Below are 22,870 nucleotides of genomic sequence, written 5' to 3'. Positions count from 1 at the left end.
AGGCAATCTCAACGCTGTGCGTTACAGGGAAGACATCCTCCTCCCTCATGTGGTACCCTTCCTGCAGGCTCATCCTGACATGACCTTCCAGCATGACAATGCCACCGGCCATACTGCTCGTTCTGTGCGTGATTTCCTGCATGACAGGAATGTTAGTGTTCTGCCATGGCCAGCAAAGAGCCCGGATCTCAATCCCATTGAGCATGTCTGGGACCTTTTGGATCGGAGGGTGAGGGCTAGGGCCCTTCCCCCCAGAAATGTCTGGGGACTTGCAGGTGCCTTGGTGGGCAACAACATTTCCTCAGAGTTTCCCACTTGTAATTCTGATTTGGAGGGTCGTTCCAAGTCAAACTTCCCAGTCGGAACTAGGAACTTCCAATAACTCCGATAGCATGTGAACACAGCATGAGCTCCCACATGCTGACCTCTGACACCACCTACTAAGGAAATTATCTCGGTAACATCATTTTCGGCAGTTAAATGCAACAATAATTTGTCTATAATTAATTAATCACTATAATTAGTCTAAAGGCATGATAGCTGTACTTTAGTTTATGGTTTCCATAGCTTGTTGGTCATTAGCCAATCAGCGTTTCTCAACGAGTTCAAAGCATCTGAATGCATCCATCTGGTATTTAGGACTTCACAACTGGTAAATTCCCACGAAATGACGGATTGCCTCATCAGCTTGTCGTCCCCTAATGCCATAGTTTGTACATCTTAAATGTCATTAGAAACCACATTTTTTAAGTCAGTAAATGTGGCTGAATGAACTGTTTTGATGCTAGACAAGGCTGATAGCCAGATGTAGCAGTAGCATTATAGTTAAGCTATGTAATGACCTAACATGCCCTGCATACCTTCAACATTTTTGGGCAAATATAATTTCTTAAAAAAAAAAAAAACTTTCCATCATAATTTGTAGCAGGAAAGAAAGTTAGACAAAAGAAAAATCCACCTCTGTAGAACGGATAAAGATTTTGTAGATCTTTAGAAGAGTTCTCCTATAGTTGCCGTTTCCATTACCCACTGTTCACATGTCGCAATGTTGCTTGTTTTTGGCTAGTTGCTTTTGTGGAATAAACAATATCAATGGAAGGAAACCTGTCTATGGTAAAACTACACTTACCAGACGGCAAGAAAATCGAGGTTTCAGATGATTGGCTGAAGCTACCCACTCCCCCTCGAATATGGCTGCAGTGACCCTGAAGACGTTATGCGATTATCTGACATCACTATTGGATGCGAAGTGTCTTCCTTTGATACTTTTAAGTCGATAAACATCGATTTCCACAGCTACATTTAATTTATGCGATGGCTTTTCATGCCAGCAAGTGCTGCCGCATTGTACTGTGCAACCATTACGTTGTCAAGGCCCTGTCAACGCAGCACATGGAACTATTTGCGCCAAGCTCAACAGCCAAAATGCTGCGGTTCTATTCCAGTGATACGCAAGAGGAAAATGAACTTCAACTCGTAACTCTTGCACACTCAATTGCAGCTGTCACCGTAACGACACAGGTAAGAAAGTACACATACCGGCTGCCCAGGCTAGTAAGAAAGGCTTTACCAACATTTCAAACTATTTAAGTTATAACTCATTTCTTGCTAGCTGTCAAATTTACCAGTGGCGATTTCAGCATATACATATTGGTGGGGCAACAACAACAAAGTGGGATGCATGCCAGCAATGCCACTACACTAAACCACACATGAATTGTCACCATTATAGTGCAAACGGTGCCTACATAAAGCTGTCCCAAAATCTTAGCACTGCTCCATCTGGCCATCAGCTTTGTCTAGCATCAAAACAGTTCATTCAGCCACATTTACGGACTTAAAAAACATGGCTGACTTGCTTAAGCATGTGGTTTCGAATGACATTTAAGATGTACAAACTATGGCATTAGGGGACGACAAGCTGATGAGGCAATCCGTCATTTCGATTAAAAGACATTAATTACTGAGTTAGAACGGACGTAGTCAATATAACTTTGATTACGCACAATAGACTGACTTGGTAGGTGATTTCCAACAGTGAAAAGTCCAGCAATAAGATGTTCATATTTCTGTAAACTACATAAATACGGGGTTCCATGCGAACGTCGTCATATTCAACAGCGTTTAAGAATTATTACCATCAAGTGTCATCTTGTGATCAAGCCATCAATGTTTTGTGATTATTGATATCGTAAAAATATTAGCTTATGGGTCAGAAATGAACATGTTTGACATTTCAGTGGAAATACTCATAACAGCTTTTTGATAAAAGCCTTAGCAAAAATAAATAAAAAATACGTCCCGTATTATCGGCATACGGTCCCCAGTTATCGGCCACCTTACTATTTTGCTCAATTACAAGATATCTGTTTAATTTTGTTAAAAAATGATAAACCAACCTCGTATCCGAAGTGTTTATTAGATAGTTGGCTAGCTTTCCGGCTTGCATTGTCAACTTTGAATTAATTGCGTAGCCCAGTGCGCCCTCCTCTGGACTCTTAAATGGTTCTTCACCAACATATTGCTTACAACACAACATATTGTGTTGTTACAAAATAATGTCTCATTTGTTTTACATATTAATCTTGGTTTCAGAAAGTAGATAAGTTTAATACTAAAATAAACACGAGTTTAAAATAAATACAACTTCAGTCGTGCATTGACAAACAATTAAACCTCGGTTGGAGTTTGTTGCAGAGATGCACTTGGAAAGTAAAGGAAGAAATACACAAGATGGGTTGAATAAATATATTATTTTAGACATGTATTTTTTAAACAGACATTTCATATGAAAACAAACAATTACATCTTGACCTCCATCCCTTTATTGTCACAAAAATCCAGCTCCACCTCTAGATCCCACAGCACACACCTGTAGTGGAACCAGTACTGGCAGAAGTCACAGCACACCCATGGAACCTCGGACTTACACTCTTGCGGGGTGTTTGTAGGTGGATCACGCTCACCGCAGTGAGCACAGCAGGTGGTGTATTCTTTAATTTGGAGGGGAAAAACATTAAATTGATTGGTTCTGGAAAATGTAGAAGTACTACAGCAACAATAGTAATTGATATACAGTGGGGCAAAAAAGTATTTAGTCAGCCACCAATTGTGCAAGTTATCCCACTTAAAAATATGAGAGGCCTGTAATTTTCATCAAAGGTACACTTCAACTATGACAGACAAAATTAGAAAAGAAAATCACATTGTAGGAATTTTAATTAATTTATTTGCAAATTATGGTGGCAAATAAGTATTTGGTCACCTACAAACAAGCAAGATTTCTGGCTCTCACAGACCTGTAACTTCTTCTTTAAGAGGCTCCTCTGTCCTCCACTCGTTACCTGTATTAATGGCACTTGTTTGAACTTTTACATCACACACATTGAGAACAGTCAGTCCAGCATTCTACATACATAAACACGTAGAACACCAACTACCTGTGTATTTTGTATTTCATCAGCCTCTGTCTGGTGAAGGGGAACCCATGGCTGACGCAGTACTGCACCAGAGAATTTTCATCCTCTGGTGCAAGCAATCTGGGTGGTCCACTGTGACAACCATGGGTCACCCGGCCGCTCAGCCAGTCCACCAGGGTCTGACGAGGTACACCATGCACCTTGGTAGAAAATAACTGTTACTAGCAGATACAATTCACATACACGTGGTAATCTCCTAAAAACAAAAGATGCATAACCTTGGTAGCCTGGCAGATAGCCATCCCATGACCTGCCGTCCTCCGTGGCATGGTACATGTCCACCTCGCTCCACTGCTTCGTCTTGACATTCTCCATGCAGTGGTGGTAAACACGTCGCTAAATAACTTGGCAAACTATACACATTTTTAGAAAGATTAACTCAATCTGAATATGTATAAACATTTTACATTTCAGAGCTACGGCATTGAAAGGTGAACATTTTCACAATAACTGAAAGTGTACCCACTTTTTTTTATATCTGTATGAAAATTAGTGTACCAATAAGTTTAATATTGATGTAACATTTGACTCAGTACTGCCTCTTTGTAGCTGTTGTAAGATTGACACCTATCACCGTAGGCTATGTTTAACCTCTTACACCTATGGTGGCGCTATTTCATTTTTGGAAGAAAAACGTTCCCGTTTTAAACAAGATATTTTGTCACAAAAAGATGCTCGACTATGCATATAATTGCTACTGTTCGAAAGAAAACACTCTGACGTGTCCAGAAATACAAATATCTTCTCTGTGCGTGCCCTTTAACGTGAGCTTCAGGCAAAACCAAGATGACTTGGCATCCAGGAAATGACAAGGATTTTTGAGGCTCTGTCTTTCATGATCTCCTTATATGGCTGTGAACGCAAGAGGAATGAGTCTGCCCTTTCTGTCGTTTCCCCAAGGTGTCTGCAGCATTGTGACGTATTTGTAGGCAGATCATTGGAAGATTGACCATAAGAGACCACATTTACCACGTGTCCGCCCGGTGTCCTGCGCCGAAATTGGTGCGCAAAAGTCACCTGCCAGTATTTTTCCATGGGAGAAAAGAGAGAGAAGCAAGCTTCCACGAACTGCATGTCAATGAAGAGATATGTGAAAAAACACCTTGAGGATTGATTCCAAACAACGTTTGCCATGTTTCGGTCGATATTATGTAGTTAATCCGGAAAAAGTTTCACGTTGTAGGTGACTGCATATTTCGGTTCGTTTCGGTAGCCAGGCGCAATGTAGAAAACGGAACGATTTCTCCTACACACAGACGCTTTCAGGAAACACTGCGCATCTGGTATGTGGCTGGGAGTCTCCTCATTGAAAACATCAGAAGCTCTTCAAAGGTAAATTATTTTATTTATTTGGTTATCTGGCTTTTGTGAAAATGTTGCGTGCTACATGCTACACAAAATGCTATGCTAGCTTTACTCTTACACAAATTAGTCAATTTCTATGGTTCAAAAGCATATTTTGAAAATCTGAGATGACAGTGTTGTTAAGAAAAGGCTAAGCTTGAGAGCAAACGCATTATTTTAATTTTATTTGCGATTTTCAGAAATCGTTAACGTTGCGTTATGCTAATGAGCCTGAGGCTTAGTCACAATCCCGGATCCGGGATGGGGAGTTTCAAGAGGTTAAAGTTAATGGTTCAAAATTCCAAATACTTTTTTGCAGATTGTGCAAAACGCCCAGGTCAGAGGACTCCAATTTTGATACGGTAATGCTTGACAACATTCAGTTGTTTTCGTGATATGTATTATCTAACGCTTACAATTTATTTCCTTTTTGCTTACTATATGAACATTTAGCAACCAAGCTAGCAACATTAGCAAATCCGTTAGCTATATTTCAGAGGTAAAAAGTTGATGTTAAATGATGTGTGGTCTGTCGCGCAGTCGAATTTTACGATATACAGCGTGTCCTGCAAAATGCATGTTACTTTTTTGAAAACTCTATTGAAAACTTACATGAATTGCAATAAGTCGCAGAACTTTTACCGTTATTTTCCAGTCCATTTAAATGTTGAGCTCGGTGATTTTGTCTGAAGTTAGGGGGTGGCTGATTTTGGGGGGAAATTAGCTATGTTCTGCGGGTGTTACCCCAATTCATGTGTTCACAATTCAGAGGCAAGGCAGCGTGGTGCATATAAGCCTGCAATTATAATCATGCAATATGCAGTCTAATAGATCCACAGTGGGATATAAACAGTTTTTCTGTTTGTCAAATAAGTAAATCTTTTAATTTTAAATTCATTAACATTCCAACATGGTTTTGCATTATCTAGTCCAAATATGTCTTGATTCCACTTTGTTTGTGTAGCCTTCTGATTTTAACTCCTTTTCGAGGCAACTATGGACATGACTGGAGCATATGCAAAAAAATAAAATATTTTGGGGACAGACAATACACCGCAGTGCTAGTTGACTTATGGCTTTTCTCACCTCCATTAATTCCATCAGCATGAAACAGTCTTATATTATTCTTGTTTTGATCGTATAGTATTTTTACTTTGTTGAAAACAAGCTAGCTAACAGTGTACATGGGTAACGGGATGAGAGCTAGTATAGCTAACAAGTTAAAACTTGGTTAAAACAACAAAATACACTTCACATTATGGCAAACTACATGTTATTACATTGTATCTTAGTTCTTACATATTCTGTGACAACTTGGAACGCAATTATAGAGAAAGTGTCTTTTAACTGAGAAAGGAGTGGAGAAGCATTCCCTACCTACCATTAATACCGTCAGCATGATACAGTCTAAATAATACAGCAGCTAGGATGCATTACCGTCAACCATCCACACGATGTCCGTCAAATAACCATGAATGAAACCTATCAATAGGAATAATTGAAACTATGACATGTTCAAGCATGAATTCAATGCATATGAAACAAATGTTGGCGAACTTCACAAATAAAACAGGATATATTTCTTACTCTGTTACGTTTGACTCACTTTCAATTAGGGACTTTTAGCTTGAAGGCAAACCGCAAACTCCACCATTGTGGCTAATTGCTATTGTGGCTAGTGTCACATACAGTGCCTTACGAAAGTATTCGGCCCCCTTGAACTTTGCGACCTTTTGCCACATTTCAGGCTTCAAACATAAAGATATAAAACTATTTTTTTGTGAAGAATCAACAACAAGTGGGACACAATCATGAAGTGGAACGACATTTATTGGATATTTCAAACTTTTTTAACAAATCAAAAACTGAAAAATTGGGCGTGCAAAATTATTCAGCCCCCTTAAGTTAATACTTTGTAGCGCCACCTTTTGCTGCGATTACAGCTGTAAGTCGCTTGGGGTATGTCTCTATCAGTTTTGCACATCGAGAGACTGAAATGTTTTCCCATTCCTCCTTGCAAAACAGCTCTAGGTCAGTGAGGTTGGATGGAGAGCATTTGTGAACAGCAGTTTTCAGTTCTTTCCACAGATTCTCGATTGGATTCAGGTCTGGACTTTGACTTGGCCATTCTAACACCTGGATATGTTTATTTTTGAACCATTCCATTGTAGATTTTGCTTTATGTTTTGGCTCCATCCATCTTCCCATCATCCCATCAATTCATCCCATCAATTTTAACCATCTTCCCTGTCCCTGCTGAAGAAAAGCAGGCCCAAACCATGATGCTGCCACCACCATGTTTGACAGTGGGTATGGTGTGTTCAGGGTGATGAGCTGTGTTGCTTTTACGCCAAACATAACGTTTTGCATTGAAACCAAAATTGAACTTTTTGGCAACATCTGACCAGAGCACCTTCTTCCACATGTTTGGTGTGTCTCCCAGGTGGCTTGTGGCAAACTTTAAACAACACTTTTTATGGATATCTTTAAGAAATGGCTTTCTTCTTGCCACTCTTCCATAAAGGCCAGATTTGTGCAATATACGACTGATTGTTGTCCTATTGACAGAGTCTCCCACCTCAGCTGTAGATCTCTGCAGTTCATCCAGAGCGATCATGGGCCTCTTGGCTGCATCTCTGATCACTCTTCTCCTTGTATGAGCTGAAAGTTTAGAGGGACGGCCAGGTCTTGGTAGATTTGCAGTGGTCTGATACTCCTTCCATTTCAATATTATCGCTTGCACAGTGCTCCTTGGGATGTTTAAAGCTTGGGAAATCTTTTTGTATCCAAATCCGGCTTTAAACTTCTTCACAACAGTATCTTGGACCTGCCTGGTGTGTTCCTTGTTCTTCATGATGCTCTCTGCGCTTTTAACGGACCTCTGAGACTATCACAGTGCAGGTGCATTTATACGGAGACTTGATTACACACAGGTGGATTGTATTTATCATCATTAGTCATTTAGGTCAACATTGGATCATTCAGAGGTCCTCACTGAACTTCTGGAGAGAGTTTGCTGCACTGGACTTTGTCTACACCCATTCAGCATCGTTCACACCCTCTTAAGCTTTAGCCCCACACATCTCTTTAAGGATTCACATGTGAGGCCATGTGCTAAACAGTGAGTAGTGTAGTAAACAACCATAGATTTCAAGACTAAAAGTGGTAAAAGTAGTAGCCTACAATAAGGAAAAACTCCAGGTAAAAATACACTAGCTAGCCCTTGGCCTATATTCTAATCTGACTTTTGTGCAGGTCATGTTGTTCTTCACATTACCATCTTTGGTAAACACACACTATATCAAGTAAAAAGTGTCAATGCCAGTAGAGAAATAACAAAATAATATATAGTATGCACAAGAAGAATATCAGTGATACTGGTGATAGACGAGGTAGTTATATGTATACAATATGGGGTAAAGTGGCTGAGCAGCAGCAAAATAAAATTGTAGCTGCAATATGTGTGTGAATGTGCATAGAGGCGCTGCAGATAGTCCGGATGACTGGGAACTTGCCCCAAGTGATCAACTGGTCCTTCCACACCGAGGATGAATAAGGGAATCTATATTCGGAGAGCCTGTTTTTGTCTTCCACATGACTTTGGTCAAGGCCATGTAATGTCCATGGGCTCTTTGTCGCAAAACTACCTGATCTTCTCAAAACGATACTTTGTCAGGATGTGTCCAGTCCAGGTGGTGCTTGTACAGGCAGACCATCTAAACTTGAGTCAAATGTTTCGGGTAGCCTTCGACAAGCTTCCCACAATAAGTTGGGTGAATTTTGGTCCATTCCGCTGGTGTAACTGAGCCTCCTTGCTCGTACACGCTTTTTCAGTTCTGCCCACAAATGTTCTATAGGATTGAGGTCAGGGCTTTGTGATGACCACTCCAATACCTTGACTTTGTTGTCCTTAAGCCATTTTGCCACAACTTTGGAAGTTTGCTTGGGGTCATCGTCCATTTGGAAGACCCATTTGCGACCAAGCTTTAACTTCCTCACTGATGTCTTGAGATGTTGCTTTAATATATCCACATAACCTTCTTGCCTCATGATGCCATCTATTTTGAGAAGTGCACCAGTCCCTCCTGCAGCAAAGCACCCCCACAACATGATTCTGCTACCTCAGTGCTTCACGGTTGGGATGGTGTTCTTCGACTTGCAATCCTCCCCCTTTTTCTCCCAAACATAACAATGGTCATTATGGCCAAACAGTAAACTCTTTGTTTTATCAGACCAGAGGACATTTCTCCAAAAAGTATGATCTTTGTCCCCATGTGCAGTTGCAATCAGGCTTTTTTCTGGCGGTTTTCGAGCATTGGCTTCTTCCTTGCTGAGCGGCCTTTCAGGTTATGTCGATATAGGACTAATGTTTGCTGTGGATATAGATACTTTTGTACCGGTTTCCTTCAGCATCTTCAGAAGGTCCTTTGCTGCTGTTCTGGGATTGTTTTGCACTTTTTACACCAAAGTACATCCATCTCTAGGAGACAGAACGTGTTTCCTTCCTGAGCGGTATGACGGCTGTGTGGTCCCATGGTGTTTATACTTGCGCACTATTGTTTGTACAGATGAATATGGTACCTTCGGCCGTTTTGTAAATTGCTCCCAAGGACTCAAATGATGTCAATTAGTCTATCAGAAGCTTCTATTGCCATGACATAATTTTCTCAAATTTTCCAAGCTGTTTAAAGGCACAGTCAACTTAGTGTATGTTAACTTCTGACCCACTGGAATTGTGATACAGTGAATTATAAGTGAAACAATCTGTCTGTAAACAATTGTTGGAAAAATTACTTTTCATGTACAAAGTAGATGTCCTAACCGACTTGCCAAAACTACAGTTTGTTAACAAGAAATTTGTGGAGTGGTTGAAACACTTGGAGTCATTAAAACTAGTTCATGTAAATGTGGTATTTTTTTAAATTTTTTATATACAATTGCAAACATTTCTAGACCTATTTTTGCTTTGTAATTATCGGGTATTGTGTGGAGATTGAGGGGGGGGGGACCATGTGGAAAATGTCAAGGGGTCTGAATACTTTCTCCAATGCACTGTGTACAGGTAAGTCTAGCTACATTTTCTAATTTTGTCAGTTAGTTTTCATTGCAACTTAAAGTGTACTCTTAGCTAACTAGCAAACATTAGCTTGCTGACTCTCCAGCTAAAGTTACGTGTAGCAATATTGTTTGAATCAGAAAGCCATTTGCATTGCTAGTTATAGTTTGCTAACATTTAACCTTTTTGGGTAACTTTAGCTACCTGCATATTCATACTACAGCTATGGCAGTGTTTGTTTTGACAGTAGTATGATTTGGGATTATGTTGGTTCTTTGTTTAGCTAGCTAGATGTCTAAACAAAAGACTCCACTTCGCCAGATGACAACATGACCCATCAAGTTGCTCGATGTGTGTCTGGGGGTGATTACGGCCATCTATTGTATTTCATGACGTGTACATGTCTAAACAATAGTGACCCATCCACTTAGCTAGATGTGGCTGGGGGTTGGTTATAGCATTTCCTTCACATTACCCATCAATGTAAACAAGTGTGTCGGGTAAGCATCATCTAAAATGTTTTTATCTGGACACTTTTTGTTTTGTTTTTCATATTGCTACTATGCAAGTAACCATTTCACTGTACCGTTTACACATTCTGTATTGTGTGCATGTGACAAACTTAGCTTTTATTTGATATGTGTGTTTACCAGAGGTGGAAAAACAACATGACCTGTTCCAAAATCAGATTAGGATATATGCCAAGGACTAGATAAAGTGTATTTTTACCTGGAGTGCTACCACTTTTAGTCTTAATCTTTGGTTGTTTACGAAACTAATCGGCCTCACGTGAATCCTTAAAGAGATGGTTGGGGCTAAGGTTAATGCTGAATGGGTGTAGACAACGAAGAGCTCTCCAGTAGATGTACCAAAATATTCAAGGGCCATTTTTGTCAAAAGTGGGGTTGATCAACTTTCAAAGCAGAATTATATACCCATTACTTACTTACTTACTTACTTCTCTAATTTTATCCAATGTAAAAAAAAAAAACACTTTCAAATTTTGCTTCTGTGGTGGTCGGTCACAAATAGTGAAGAGAACAGGTCCAAAAATGGACCTCGGTAGTGCACTTCAAGAAATTCAGACTTAACCCCGTCCATCACGATGGCCTGAGTTCTGTCACTAAGATAATAATGAAACCAAGAACCGGTGTCAACTCAGACCTGTCGTGGATAATTCATTCAATCAACTAGCATGATCAAAAGCTTTTGACAGGTCCTCAAACAAAGCAGGACCTTTCATTTGAGTGTTTAAAGCATTGAAAAGAGCATTAACTACTAATGCGGGTTCTGTAATAGTGCTATGCCAAGGCCTAAACCCTGATTTTTGGTTTACATTCAAAATGCATTTCTCAGATAGAGAATCTTCGCTTGAGACGGAATACCTGAAATGGGGTGATAAGGATTACAATCACTACAGTCCCCGCTTCCAATGTGGCAGCACGAGCTAATTTCCATAATTTTGTAATATTTCCTGATAATAATGTTAAATAAAAAAGCAGACCAGGATCCCATTGTTCGGCCCCTGTGGATTTATTGTCTATTGCTAGCAATGCATTCAGGACTTTTTTTTTCTGTAAATAACTTTTTAAAGAAAAGCTGTGAATATAATTTCTGATCATTAAGCAAATTTCCCCTAACAGCTACCAGCCCAATCATTGTGAATAGGCTTAGTTATTAAAGTTATTTCAGAGAGAGCCTGCTGAAATAAAGTGGTGATTAAATGTATCAATGATGGCATTTTTTTCCATAATGAGGCCAGTGTCTGAGTTAATTTGCTGTGGCTAAGAGGAGGAAGTACATCCCTTCAGGGATTTGAGTTTTTTTCCTGAATTTAGTATGGTTCCCAATACAATCTGAAAGAGCAGTTACATAGTATTTAAATTTACATAAGCTAAATCAGGTTCAGGGATAGCTGAAATACAATTAAGGTCACTAAAATGTAAAATAAAAAATAACAGTTTGATTTAAAGGCTTAGATTTGTGTATTCTCACATCTCTAACAGAAGAACCTGGGCCATGGCTACTATTGCCTTGGGCGACGACACAAGTAGAAACATATTTTGTTAATATAAGATCTATCAGTGTTGACTTTGAAGGACCTCTAAGGTTGGAACTTGTAGGCTTAGTCACCAGCTGGGTTAGGTTTAGATCATTACACATGTGTTTTAGATTGTCTAAAGCCTGCATTTCCTAATCATATTTTAGGTCACCCAGGACAATAACTTCGGATTTAGTAAAATAACTTGTTTTTTAACTCCTCAAGTGCACAAAGGTTAGCCAAGGGAGGACGGTAAGACCCCAATAACAGTTATGGATACATGTTTCTCCAGACAAAGGCTTAAAGATAAGAGCTCAAAGTTTTGGGCAAGGGAAATGGATTTCAGCTATGAGACAGAAACTATTTTGTATAAAAATTGCCACTCCACCACCTCTCCTGTATGTCAGCTCTGAACACATGATAACCCTCAATATTGATATCGGAGTCCAGAATGTCCCCTGAGATCCAAGTTTCAGTCAATACCAGAATGTCTGGATTTGTCTGCATAGCCCAGATCTTGATGTAATTCAGTTTAGGAAGTAAACTCCTAATGTTCAGATGCATCAACACATCAACAAGTCTTCATGAAGTCCCATGGAAACTCCAACACAAACAAGCTATGTTCACTAAAAGGGCTTGACATGAACTGTTAGCCACTTGTCTTTTGGTGGGACAATATTAAGTCTCTTGTCCCAAAAGAAACACCATTTTTACATAATTTTGTAAAGATGCCACTTTACAAAATAAAATGAATTATTTCTTACCACTGAGAATGACAAAGATGTAGGCTACACTATGTCTATTGTCTTCTTTGCATATTCAAGCCTGTCTCTCCTTTTAAGGCTCTCCTGGAGGATGGTTGGCCATCCTTGGTAGCCTATAAAATATCACAACCTAAAAAAATATAACCGAATACTTTGTCATTATAAAATATTCCCTCCAGGGCTCGGAATTAAGGGTGTCATGTCATCCCTGGGACGATTAAAATACATGTCTATGGCGTAAAAAAAAATTGGGGGGCAGTTCTGGGATGACCGATCCAAAATTCATACAACCATTGTACATAATAATTTTAAAAAATCAATGAGGCTGATGCAACAGAAAATACCCATTAGAAATTAAGAGAAGGGAGATCTAAAGATGCATTAACTTCTTGCAGATTAGTGGGACGCTACTGTCCCATTTCGATAATATCCGGTGAAATTGCAGAGCGCCAAATTCAAATTCAAATTACTATAAATATTTAACTTTCATGAAATCACAAGTGCAATGCATCAAAGTAAAGCTTAACTTGTTGTTAATCCAGCCGCCGTGTCAGATTTCAAAAAGGCTTTACGGCGAAAGCAAACCATGCGATTATTTGAGGACAGCGCCCAGTACACACATGCATAACGAAAGTCAGAAATAGCTCTATAATATATGCCTTACCTTTTGAAGATCTTCTGTTGGCACTCCAAAAGGTCCCAGTAACATTACAAATGGTCCATAAAAACTCAGTTTAGCTGGTGCGCTTCAGTCAATAATCCACTCTGTTTCTCTCCTTCAAAATGCATACAAAATGAATCCCAAACGTTACCAATAAACTTATTCAAATAAGCCCAACAACGTTTATAATCAAATAGGTACCCTAATACGCAAATAAACTATAGAATTTAAGACGGAGATTCATTATTGTCTTTACTGGAGAAAAATACCGGAGAACGCGCTTGGAAACACTACAGCCAAAATGGGAACCACCTAGAAAAACTACAATTTCTGGCTCATTTTTCCAAAAACCAGCCTGAAACTCGTTCTAAAGACTGTTGCAACAACACATCATCAGTAGGGTAAAACTAGCCTGTCTCACGACGGACTAAACCCAGCTCACGTTCCCTATTATTGGGTGAACAATCCAACGCAATCCAGCCCTAGGAACTGCAATCGGGCACGATTTCGCCCTATTATAAAAGTGCCAGCCATTGAAATCAGTGGTAGGATACATTTTTCTGGGGGGGTTGGTTGTCCTCGGGGTTTCGCCTGCCATTTCAGTTCTGTTATACTCACAGACTTTATTTTAAGTTTTAGAAATTTGAGTTTTCTATCCAAATCTACCAATAATTATATACATATCCTAGCTTCTGGGCCTGAGTAGCAGGCAGATTTTTGGGGGCAGGCTTTTCATCTGGAAGTCAAAATACCGCCCCCTATCCCAACGAAGTTAACTGTTTTGGGTTACTAATATGACTGCCATGAATAGGATTATGCCTTTGGCTGCTGGACAATAAAGCATTATGTTGATGGTAACCAGTTTATAATAGCAATAAGGCACCTTGGGGGTTTGTGGTATAAAGCCAATATACCTCAACCCTCGGGCCTTATTGTTTAACAATAATAATAATGCACAGTGCTTTACAATTGAACCCTATACAATTGTCTTGTCAGTGAACGAATACTTGATGCAAAACCATTCCAGATGTATTTGTCCATGTAGTTATTGTAATTGATCACAAATTTGATGACACTTCACATTTTTGAAAAATATGTTTAGACTGGTATTCAGTATGAGTTGCATTTAGTTTCCTTTACAATTATGCAATCAAGGTTTTCATTGACAGACTCATCTGGAGAACATAGACATTCAGCCAGAGAGACTAGCTGAATCCCTGATTTTTGTATTATTGCTGCTTTGCTCCCTCCCACATGAAGAACATAGTGCCTCGACCATGTTGTTCCATACACACCTCTGCATTTTCACTTATTTTCTCCCCTATGAAAAATATGCTACCATCAACTTGTCAGGTTGTCATTGTAAATAAGATGTTGCTCTTAATTGACCTGCCAGGTTTACAATGTTGTATGTTTATTTCATTATCCTGTACGCAGTCACTAGGCAACCATGTTTTGTTTTTGTTTACCTGCATCTCCAAATGCTGTCTTTTTAGCATTTGTGGCCCAAAAATGCAATATTATATTAGCCTCCTTAAGGATGTTTGCTCACGGTTTCTTGTCTTTTATTGTCATTGTCCAGGGTGTGGCAGTCCCAGGGAGCCGGAGGCGAAGGTTAAACCAGGACGTTCTACCCTTCTCTGCCTTCCTGACAGGCGACTTTTGTCGAAGGCACAGCTACCTGCGCGTCTCCATGATGAAGGAATGCAACCTTCGCTGTAAGCATTTTGAACAATAGAGACATTTACAAAAATGATTCAATTTCTTGCCAATAGTGGTGATTCATCTCTGTCACATTAACTTTGGTCTTTCATTCATGAGAACTGTCCTGCATTTGTAATTCACCCCTTACCCCCTCAAAGAATCAGATAAACAAAATGCTAGCCTAATAGCTCCGTTTTGCCTTCCGATAGCCTAGGTCAGGGATAGGCAACTTTGATAGGGGTAGGGGACACAAAATCTGATCTCATCATGAGGGGCGCAGTTGCTCTGCTGATGCACAAGTAGGGCTGTGGCAGTCACGATATTTCGTCAACCAGTTGTCTTCGTAGTAATTGACTGTTAATTAACAAACTCATTTAGCACTTTCACACACAGTCCTACAAGCCACAGATGCTGACCTTTGGAACATCTACATTTTAAAATAAATCAATGTAATATAGACTACACAATAAATCCATTATTTATTTTGGACAGGTCTAAAGAAGCATGATATGAAGAAAATGTCTTATTTCAGAAGAACAGAAAAGCATACTCTGAGTTGTCCTTAACTGGCTCTATGCCATATGGCTGTGGGCTACACTAGTTCATTTAGTAGACAAGATTTGCTTAGAATTCCGTGGCAATATTTTATATTATGAAAAATGCAATTGATCAAAGCTGAATAAAATACAAAATATATTTTCTCCAATCGATCTGAGAGAGTGGGCACATGCTGCTATTCTTGAGTGGTTAATAAAAAAATGTATATTCCTATATGCTTAATTTGGAGTTAATGTAACTTTAGTTCTACAAACGTTGGGCTATATGTTTTGATTTTTAATACATTGTAAGGCTGCATGAAGGTTGCGACTTAAATGATGATTTGAAAAAGTCACTGTCTTGAAAGGCATGTGCCCTGCTTTGTTTTTGTGCGCAGGCTGTACACACACCATCAGTCACTCATTCACTCAATTTGACAAGCACTTGATAATGACAAGATTTTCACGGTGGCATCCCCTTTGTGTGCCATAATGCACCTCCAAAAAAATCCATGCCTTTTGTGGCCAGTGGATGTTGTGCACTTCTCCCTGAGTGCTGCGCTCCATCACGTGATCAGGCATTTCTCACAGGCTACAAGTGAAGACAGACCCATCGGGGACGCAACTGTGCGCGTCCTTATCCAATTCTGAGGTAGATATTGGAAGAACTGTCCACATTTTTGTCAGCCAACAATATGAGCAGGCCTAACGAATAGCAAAAGCACTAGCCTATGTCAATCTACTATCTCCATCTACTACAAAGGTCAACCTATTCTGTGTGATAAATAAATATTCCAAACAGTCTGGAACAGTTGTGGGATGCGATAGATTGCAAATTAATACAACCACTAGCACCAACAAACAAAAAAATTGTATGCAATGTGGCTGACGGCTATTTCTTCACATTAAAAGTGTTGCAATGCGCACATGGTAGTAGGCGATAAGCGCAAATGTTCTATTAGCGGAAAACACAATCAAAAGTGACAAATGCAATTATGCATGTAATATTTTATTATAAAGGTGCATTGTTATGGTGAAAATTGTCTTCCCCAAACTTGAAACTCGTGCTGCTTATATATGCCAGTTAGGCCCTACACCCCTTGTAAAGGGGATTAATATGCTTAATTTTAAGAAGTTATTTGGCCACTTTAGTGTCTATGGAATAGGCTACATGTGGTGTGTGTGACCATGATTTTTTTTAAAGGCATTGTTTCTTATGCTAGGCATCATTCACAAGTGATAATATATATTCACAAGTGATAGGCTAATATTATCAACAATCAGACTATTCTTGATTTAATCCTGTCTTTACGTATACTAAATAATGTGTGAAATTTGTTTTGATTTAGAATGGACCATTATCATGCACCTGTATCGAAACAGGGGCGCGGGAAAAAATACATGTCATCTATGCGAATGGAGGACCCTTTTCCTGCCAGTCAGGTAGTCTATACTCCTGTTTTTAAATATAAGCAATGTGCTTAATATTAGGAAAGTTTAGAAATAAATGTAGTAGGCCTTTAAAAAGCTGATCCTCCTCTTTTCAGTAGAGGCCATCATTGTTTTCTTGCACAATTGCATAGCCTGAAGTGATTGATTAGATTTTTGAACACATTTGCATCAACATCAGTGTGATTAGAGGGACAATAAAGTGCTGAGTACCAGGCAGTTAGCAAGTTTGGTAGACTAATGACCATCGGCAGCATCAGAGCTTGGAGAAGCCTAATTATTTGACTAAACGATCACATGGAATTTGACTGCCTTCATGACTTGTGGTGGTAGTACGGTCACCGCAACAGCCCTACGCACAACCCAATGTTTAAATTGCACCTTGTATATTCTAACTCGCAACAGTAAGTTGAGACCCCGATTCAGTTCCAAATTGTTTTTATTATTTTGGTGGAAATTCATTTGAGGGCCTTAAAGGGGCCAGGCCGCCAGTTGCTCATCCCTGGCCTAGGGTGACCTGTCCACTATATCCTTTCAGATCTATGCAAGTGCCTAGGCTAAGGTGTAGGGAAATGTTTGAAATTGGTTGCATTGTGAGGTAGTGGCAGTTTACGTTTTCCTTTGCGTAATATGTGACTGACTGGCTCAAGTCGGTCTTATGTAGCAAATTTGAAATAGTGTTTTTTGCATTGGATAAAAGTAGAGACTCCGAGCTAGAAAATTGTACTATATCATACACTACAGTTGGGAAAGTAATTCTGCTTTGAAAGTTGATAAACTGCAGAAAATGACGAATGTTTTGGTACACGTAATGGAGAACTCTTCTTTGTCTACACCCAGTCAGCATCGTTCACACGCTCTTAAGCCTTAGGCTCACCCTACTCTTTAAGCATTCATATGTGAGGCTGAACAGATTGAGTACAGTAAGAGTACTAAACCAAAGATTTTAAGACTCAAGGCTGGTTTATTATACTACGTGTATCAACCTGTCTGTATACAGTTGTCACAGTGGCATTATGACCATTCGTAATCCGACATCAAACTTGTCGTTATGAACAAGTAAACACAAAAACAACAGGCTGCGTGGCATCAGCACGCAGCCAACCCTGGGTGTACTGAAGATGGCCCTATTTGGTAAAAGACCAAGTCCATATTATGGTAAGAACAGCTCAAATAAGCAAAGAGAAATGACAGTCCATCATTACTTTAAGACATGAAGGTCAGTCAATACAGAAAATTTCAAGAACCTTCAAGATCGGTAGCAAAAACCATCAGCTGCTATGATGAAACTGGCTCTCATGAGGACTGCCACAAGAATGGAAGGCCCAGAGTTATCTCTGCTGAAGAGGATAAGTTAATTTGAGTTACCAGCCCAAATGAATGCTTCACAGAGTTCAAGTAACAGACACTGGACAGAGGAACTCTGCCTAGAAGGCCAGCATCCCGGAGTCGCCTCTTCACTGTAGAGGTTGAGACTGGTGTTTTGCGGGTACTATTTAATGAAGCTGCCAGTTGAGGACTTGTGAAGCATCTGTTTCTCAAACTAGACACTAATGTACTTGACCTCTTGCTCAGTTGTGCACCGGGGCCTCCCACTCCTCTTTCAATTCTGGTTAGACACAGTTTGCGCTGTTCTGTGAAGGGAGTGGTACACAGCATTGTATGAGATTTCTTGGCAATTTCTCACATGGAGTAGCCTTCATTTCTCAGAACAAGAATAGACTGAGTTTCAGAAGAAAGTACTTTGTTTCTGGCCATTTTGAGCCTGTAATCAAACCCACAAATGCTGATGCTCCAGATACTCAACTAGTCTAAGGAAGGCCAATTTTATTGCTTCTTTAAATCAGGACAACAGTTTCCAGCTACAATAGTCATTTACAACATTGTACGCTGCATTTCTGATCAATTGTATGTAATTTTAATGGACAAAAAATGTGCCTTTCTTTCAAAAATAAGGACATTTCTAAGTGACCCCAAATGTTTGTACGGTGGTGTATGTAAATAAGGTGTTTATTAATTTAATTCGTACTAATTAATGAATTGGTACTCATTTTAATTGGTACTGTGTGTAGATTGAGGGGGGGGGAAGTATAAGCGATTTTAGAATAGGGCTGTAACGTAACAAAATGTGGAAAATGTCAAGGGGTCTGAATAGTTTCCCGAATTCACTGTGCGTGAGAAGAGTCCAGTAGGAGGGAGTCGGTGTAAAACGGGGTAAATGCTAATAGTCCAGGTAGCCTTTTGATGAACTGTTTAGCAGTCTTATGCCTTGGGGGTAGAAACTGCTCAGGAAACTTTGTCCCAGACTTGGCGCTCCGGTACTGCTTGCCATGCTGTAGCAGACTGAATAGTCTATGGCTTGGGTGGCTGGGGTCTTTGACAATTTTCCTGGCCTTCCTCTGACACCGCCTGTTCGAGGTCCTGGATGGCAGGGAGCTCAGCCTCAGTTAATATAGTGGGCCATCCGCACCACCCTCTGTAGCACTTTGTCAAGCAGTCGCCATACCAAGTGTTGATGCAGCCAGTTCGAGATGCTCTCAATGGAAGTTCACTAGGCAGCATGACGTGTGCACAATTCCCGGACTGCTGCATCTGGCGGGGTCAAGTCTGGGTAGTCTGCCATGGTTTCATTTAATATCCGTTGGGATCGACTTGGGGTGTGATTTTATTCCCCATAGTTTATTGTACTGAAGTTGACTGACTGAAAGGGAACGTAATGTTTTGACTAACTACTGTTCCCTGAAGGAGGGAAACGAGGTACAACACCTATTTTGCCCCGCACCGCCCATTCCTGGGCTCGGTGAAGATTGGAATTAAATTGAGGAAATTAATCCGAGCCTCTCGCTTATCACCTGTGGAAGGCGGGGCTTCCAGGGAGGCTCAGATTTCATTGGTCTTGTCAGCTGTGGTCTTAGCTCCTTCAACCAAGTGTGTGACTCCCCATAGTATGTTGTACCTCTTTTCCCTCCTTCAGGGAACAGTAGTTAGTCATAAAGTTACGTTTTGATCACACACGGATTCAGATTTCAAACAAGGTGAAATTGATACCTCTTTCATTTCTCTCTATCCTGACTCATCTCGCCTTCCTTTAAAAAAAAAAAAAATCTCCAGACCCATGATCCTCATCGGTGGGTGGTGCGGCTGTACATAACACTCACGTACTCGCTTTCTCCCTCTCTCCTAAACTTGCCCCATCAGTCCATTTTGATTTGAATTTGATAAAGTGAACCAATAGAAATGTACCAGAGAGCTCATATAATGTATTTTTACTCCTATGAGTAAATTGGAAGTTTGTAAATTAACTGAAAAGGTGCATACCACCACCTATTGTGCTGGAGTGTGTAAAGTCTGAACAGGTATAAAGCCAAGGTAGGTGATTTACTGGCACCTGCAGTTTATGGAATGTCCAGGAGTATAGTTAATTGGCTAAACCATCCTGGTGACCTGGATAGAATTCGGTTATCCTTACTTAACTCATTAGCATGTCCCACCCAATTGACTACTTTAAAATGGTGCCTATGTTGTCAAAGAAGTGGAGATGTGCATCTCTATGAGTTGTGTTTTCAGCTACATTGTATTCTTCTGGCATGCAAAATGGGAAACATTGCTCTTCTGCTTGGATAGAGGCCTTTTTGACCTCTAAGTCATGTGGTAACTTTTAAAATAAAATCACTAACACTGATTTGAATTACAATAATGACAATGCTTTACCATATTACAATGCTGTTTGACTATATGTTAGAGTTGCCTTCCTAAACCTTCATCTTAATTTCTTCCCTGTCCCTCAGGCACCACAGCCAAAAGGCCTCTGTCCCTGCCCAAGACCAGAATCTTCCAGGGGTCCTCTCCCCCCCTCTCCTATGTCCTCACCTCAGCTATGACCCTCCAACAGTACCACTCCAGAAGCGGGGGTGGCCAACCCAGTAAGGATGTATCATGCCTTTCAGGCTACACTGTTTCAACAGTGCAGCCTGGTGTCAGCTGCTCGGGAACCCACCAGTGTGGAAGAATCCCTCAGTGGTCCCATTTTGTCAAAAGAAACCGTTACGGGGGTTACAGTGCCTCTAGTGTAGCCCCCCGTAGCAAATATGGGAACGGTGACTTACTGGCAACCCCCAGTTATCAAACCAAAGCTTCTGGTTCTGACACACACACACATGTATTGAGTCACAATGACAGCGATTGCCTCAGGTACACAGTTACCAGGGGTCCAAACTTGATAAAGAATTCCTCTACAAGGACCTCCGGGATTCCTTCCCTTTGCACACTACTGAGAAATGCCAAAACAGGTCCCCTCCTAGGCCAGCATAGCATAAGGCTGTGCCACAGACAAACCTCCAGAGATGTCCCCCAAGCCAAACTCAAACAACCCACACAGGAGCACTTGGTGGCGGATGCAAATTCCTCTCACTATCCTAAGCCAGACAACCCCACCATCGCCCAACTGACACACACTGACGCCCAAGGCCGGGCCTCCATGGTGGATGTGGGCAGCAAGTCTCCCACACGGCGAAGCGCCACAGCCACAGCTACCGTTCATCTGAGCCCCACCACTTTCGGCCTGCTCCGTGACAACCAGTTAGCTAAGGGCGACGCACTAGCCGTAGCGCAACTAGCGGGAATCATGGCCGCCAAGCAGACTGGCGCCCTCATCCCGCTCTGCCACCCGCTGCCCTTAGACCATATCTCCGTCACCTTCAACCTCGACGCCAGTCGACTCGCAGCCGTTGTCACGGCGACTGCCCACACCACAGGCCGCACCGGTGTGGAGATGGAGGCCCTGACGGCAGTCACGGTGGCAGCATTGACGCTTTACGACATGTGCAAGGCGGTGAGTCATGACATCACCGTTACGGACGTCAAGCTGGTCAGTAAGACAGGTGGGAAGAGGGACTTCCACCGTGAACCCTGACTTCTAACTGCTGCCCAAAACCTGATTTCCACACAGCACCAGGTTTGGGAGTCAATACTTTATTCAGATAAGTTTAACTCAGGAGACTTCCCGAATTGAAATTGGAATCGAGCTCCCAACCCTGCATGGTATATCTCCTTTCCGACCCCCTAATCTCTGATCACAGAGGATCAAGAAATGCCTCACTGTAAGTCCTCCACTGATGTAAGTTTCCATAACCCAAATCAAATGTATTCGTCACATACACATGGTTAACAGATGACCTATGTGAATCAAATCAGCGTGCCCATGGCACTGTTTGCCTGGTATTGGTCCTTCCATTGTACCAGATAACAGGGCATGGGTACGATCAGAAATGCTTACTCTGGCTATCTGTACATTTTGTTAAATATCAGTTGCACAGTCTCCCTTAACATATTAAATGTAGGAAATATAAAATTGCAGTTTTGCTTTTGCTTGATTTTATAGTGTGTTTTTTGTATTTATCTGGGGCATCATTTATGAAATGTTCTTACAAACAGATTGTGAATTGTTTGTACGTTGAAAGCCATGACAACATTGATTCATAAACCTTAAACTTGATGTGAAAATGATTCATTGGATTTTTTTATTCAAGGGTGATTTATTAATGAAAATGCTTGTGTGATTCCCACACCTTTAACAATGCTTATACATTTTATAAATTATCACTCCATACATTTTTTTATGATTGTGTGCTGAAATTTAGTATAAAACTTAGCTAACTTTGAGACCCCTTGTATGTACTAAGAAAGTGTTAAAATGGTAATTGCATAATAATGGCCTAGTAACACTGCACAATTCATATTGGATCAGTTATTTCAGGATACCAGAAATAACTAGTTTAGTTTGCTAGTGAATACCAGGTGGAAATGGCAACAATATCAACAACATGGTAAGTACAGT

The 22,870-nt window shown here is 40.5% G+C and overlaps 1 protein-coding gene across 1 annotated transcript; it reads left to right on the top strand.

The window, feature by feature from the left end:
- Positions 1–1,181: 1,181 nt before the first annotated feature.
- LOC135526106 (uncharacterized) lies at positions 1,182–22,528 on the top strand. Its single transcript, XM_064954211.1, has 3 exons — positions 1,182–1,521; positions 14,928–15,063; positions 20,823–22,528. Exons 1-3 carry the CDS (start codon positions 1,315–1,317, stop codon positions 21,944–21,946), a joined length of 1,467 nt encoding a protein of 488 aa, XP_064810283.1. The 5' UTR covers positions 1,182–1,314; the 3' UTR covers positions 21,947–22,528.
- Positions 22,529–22,870: the final 342 nt, after the last annotated feature.

Source organism: Oncorhynchus masou, chromosome 32 (genome assembly GCF_036934945.1).
Source record: "Oncorhynchus masou masou isolate Uvic2021 chromosome 32, UVic_Omas_1.1, whole genome shotgun sequence".
NCBI classification, from domain to species: Eukaryota; Metazoa; Chordata; class Actinopteri; order Salmoniformes; family Salmonidae; genus Oncorhynchus; species Oncorhynchus masou.
The sequence above is the reverse complement of the archived record's forward strand: the minus strand, read 5'-3'. Positions and strand labels throughout refer to the sequence as shown.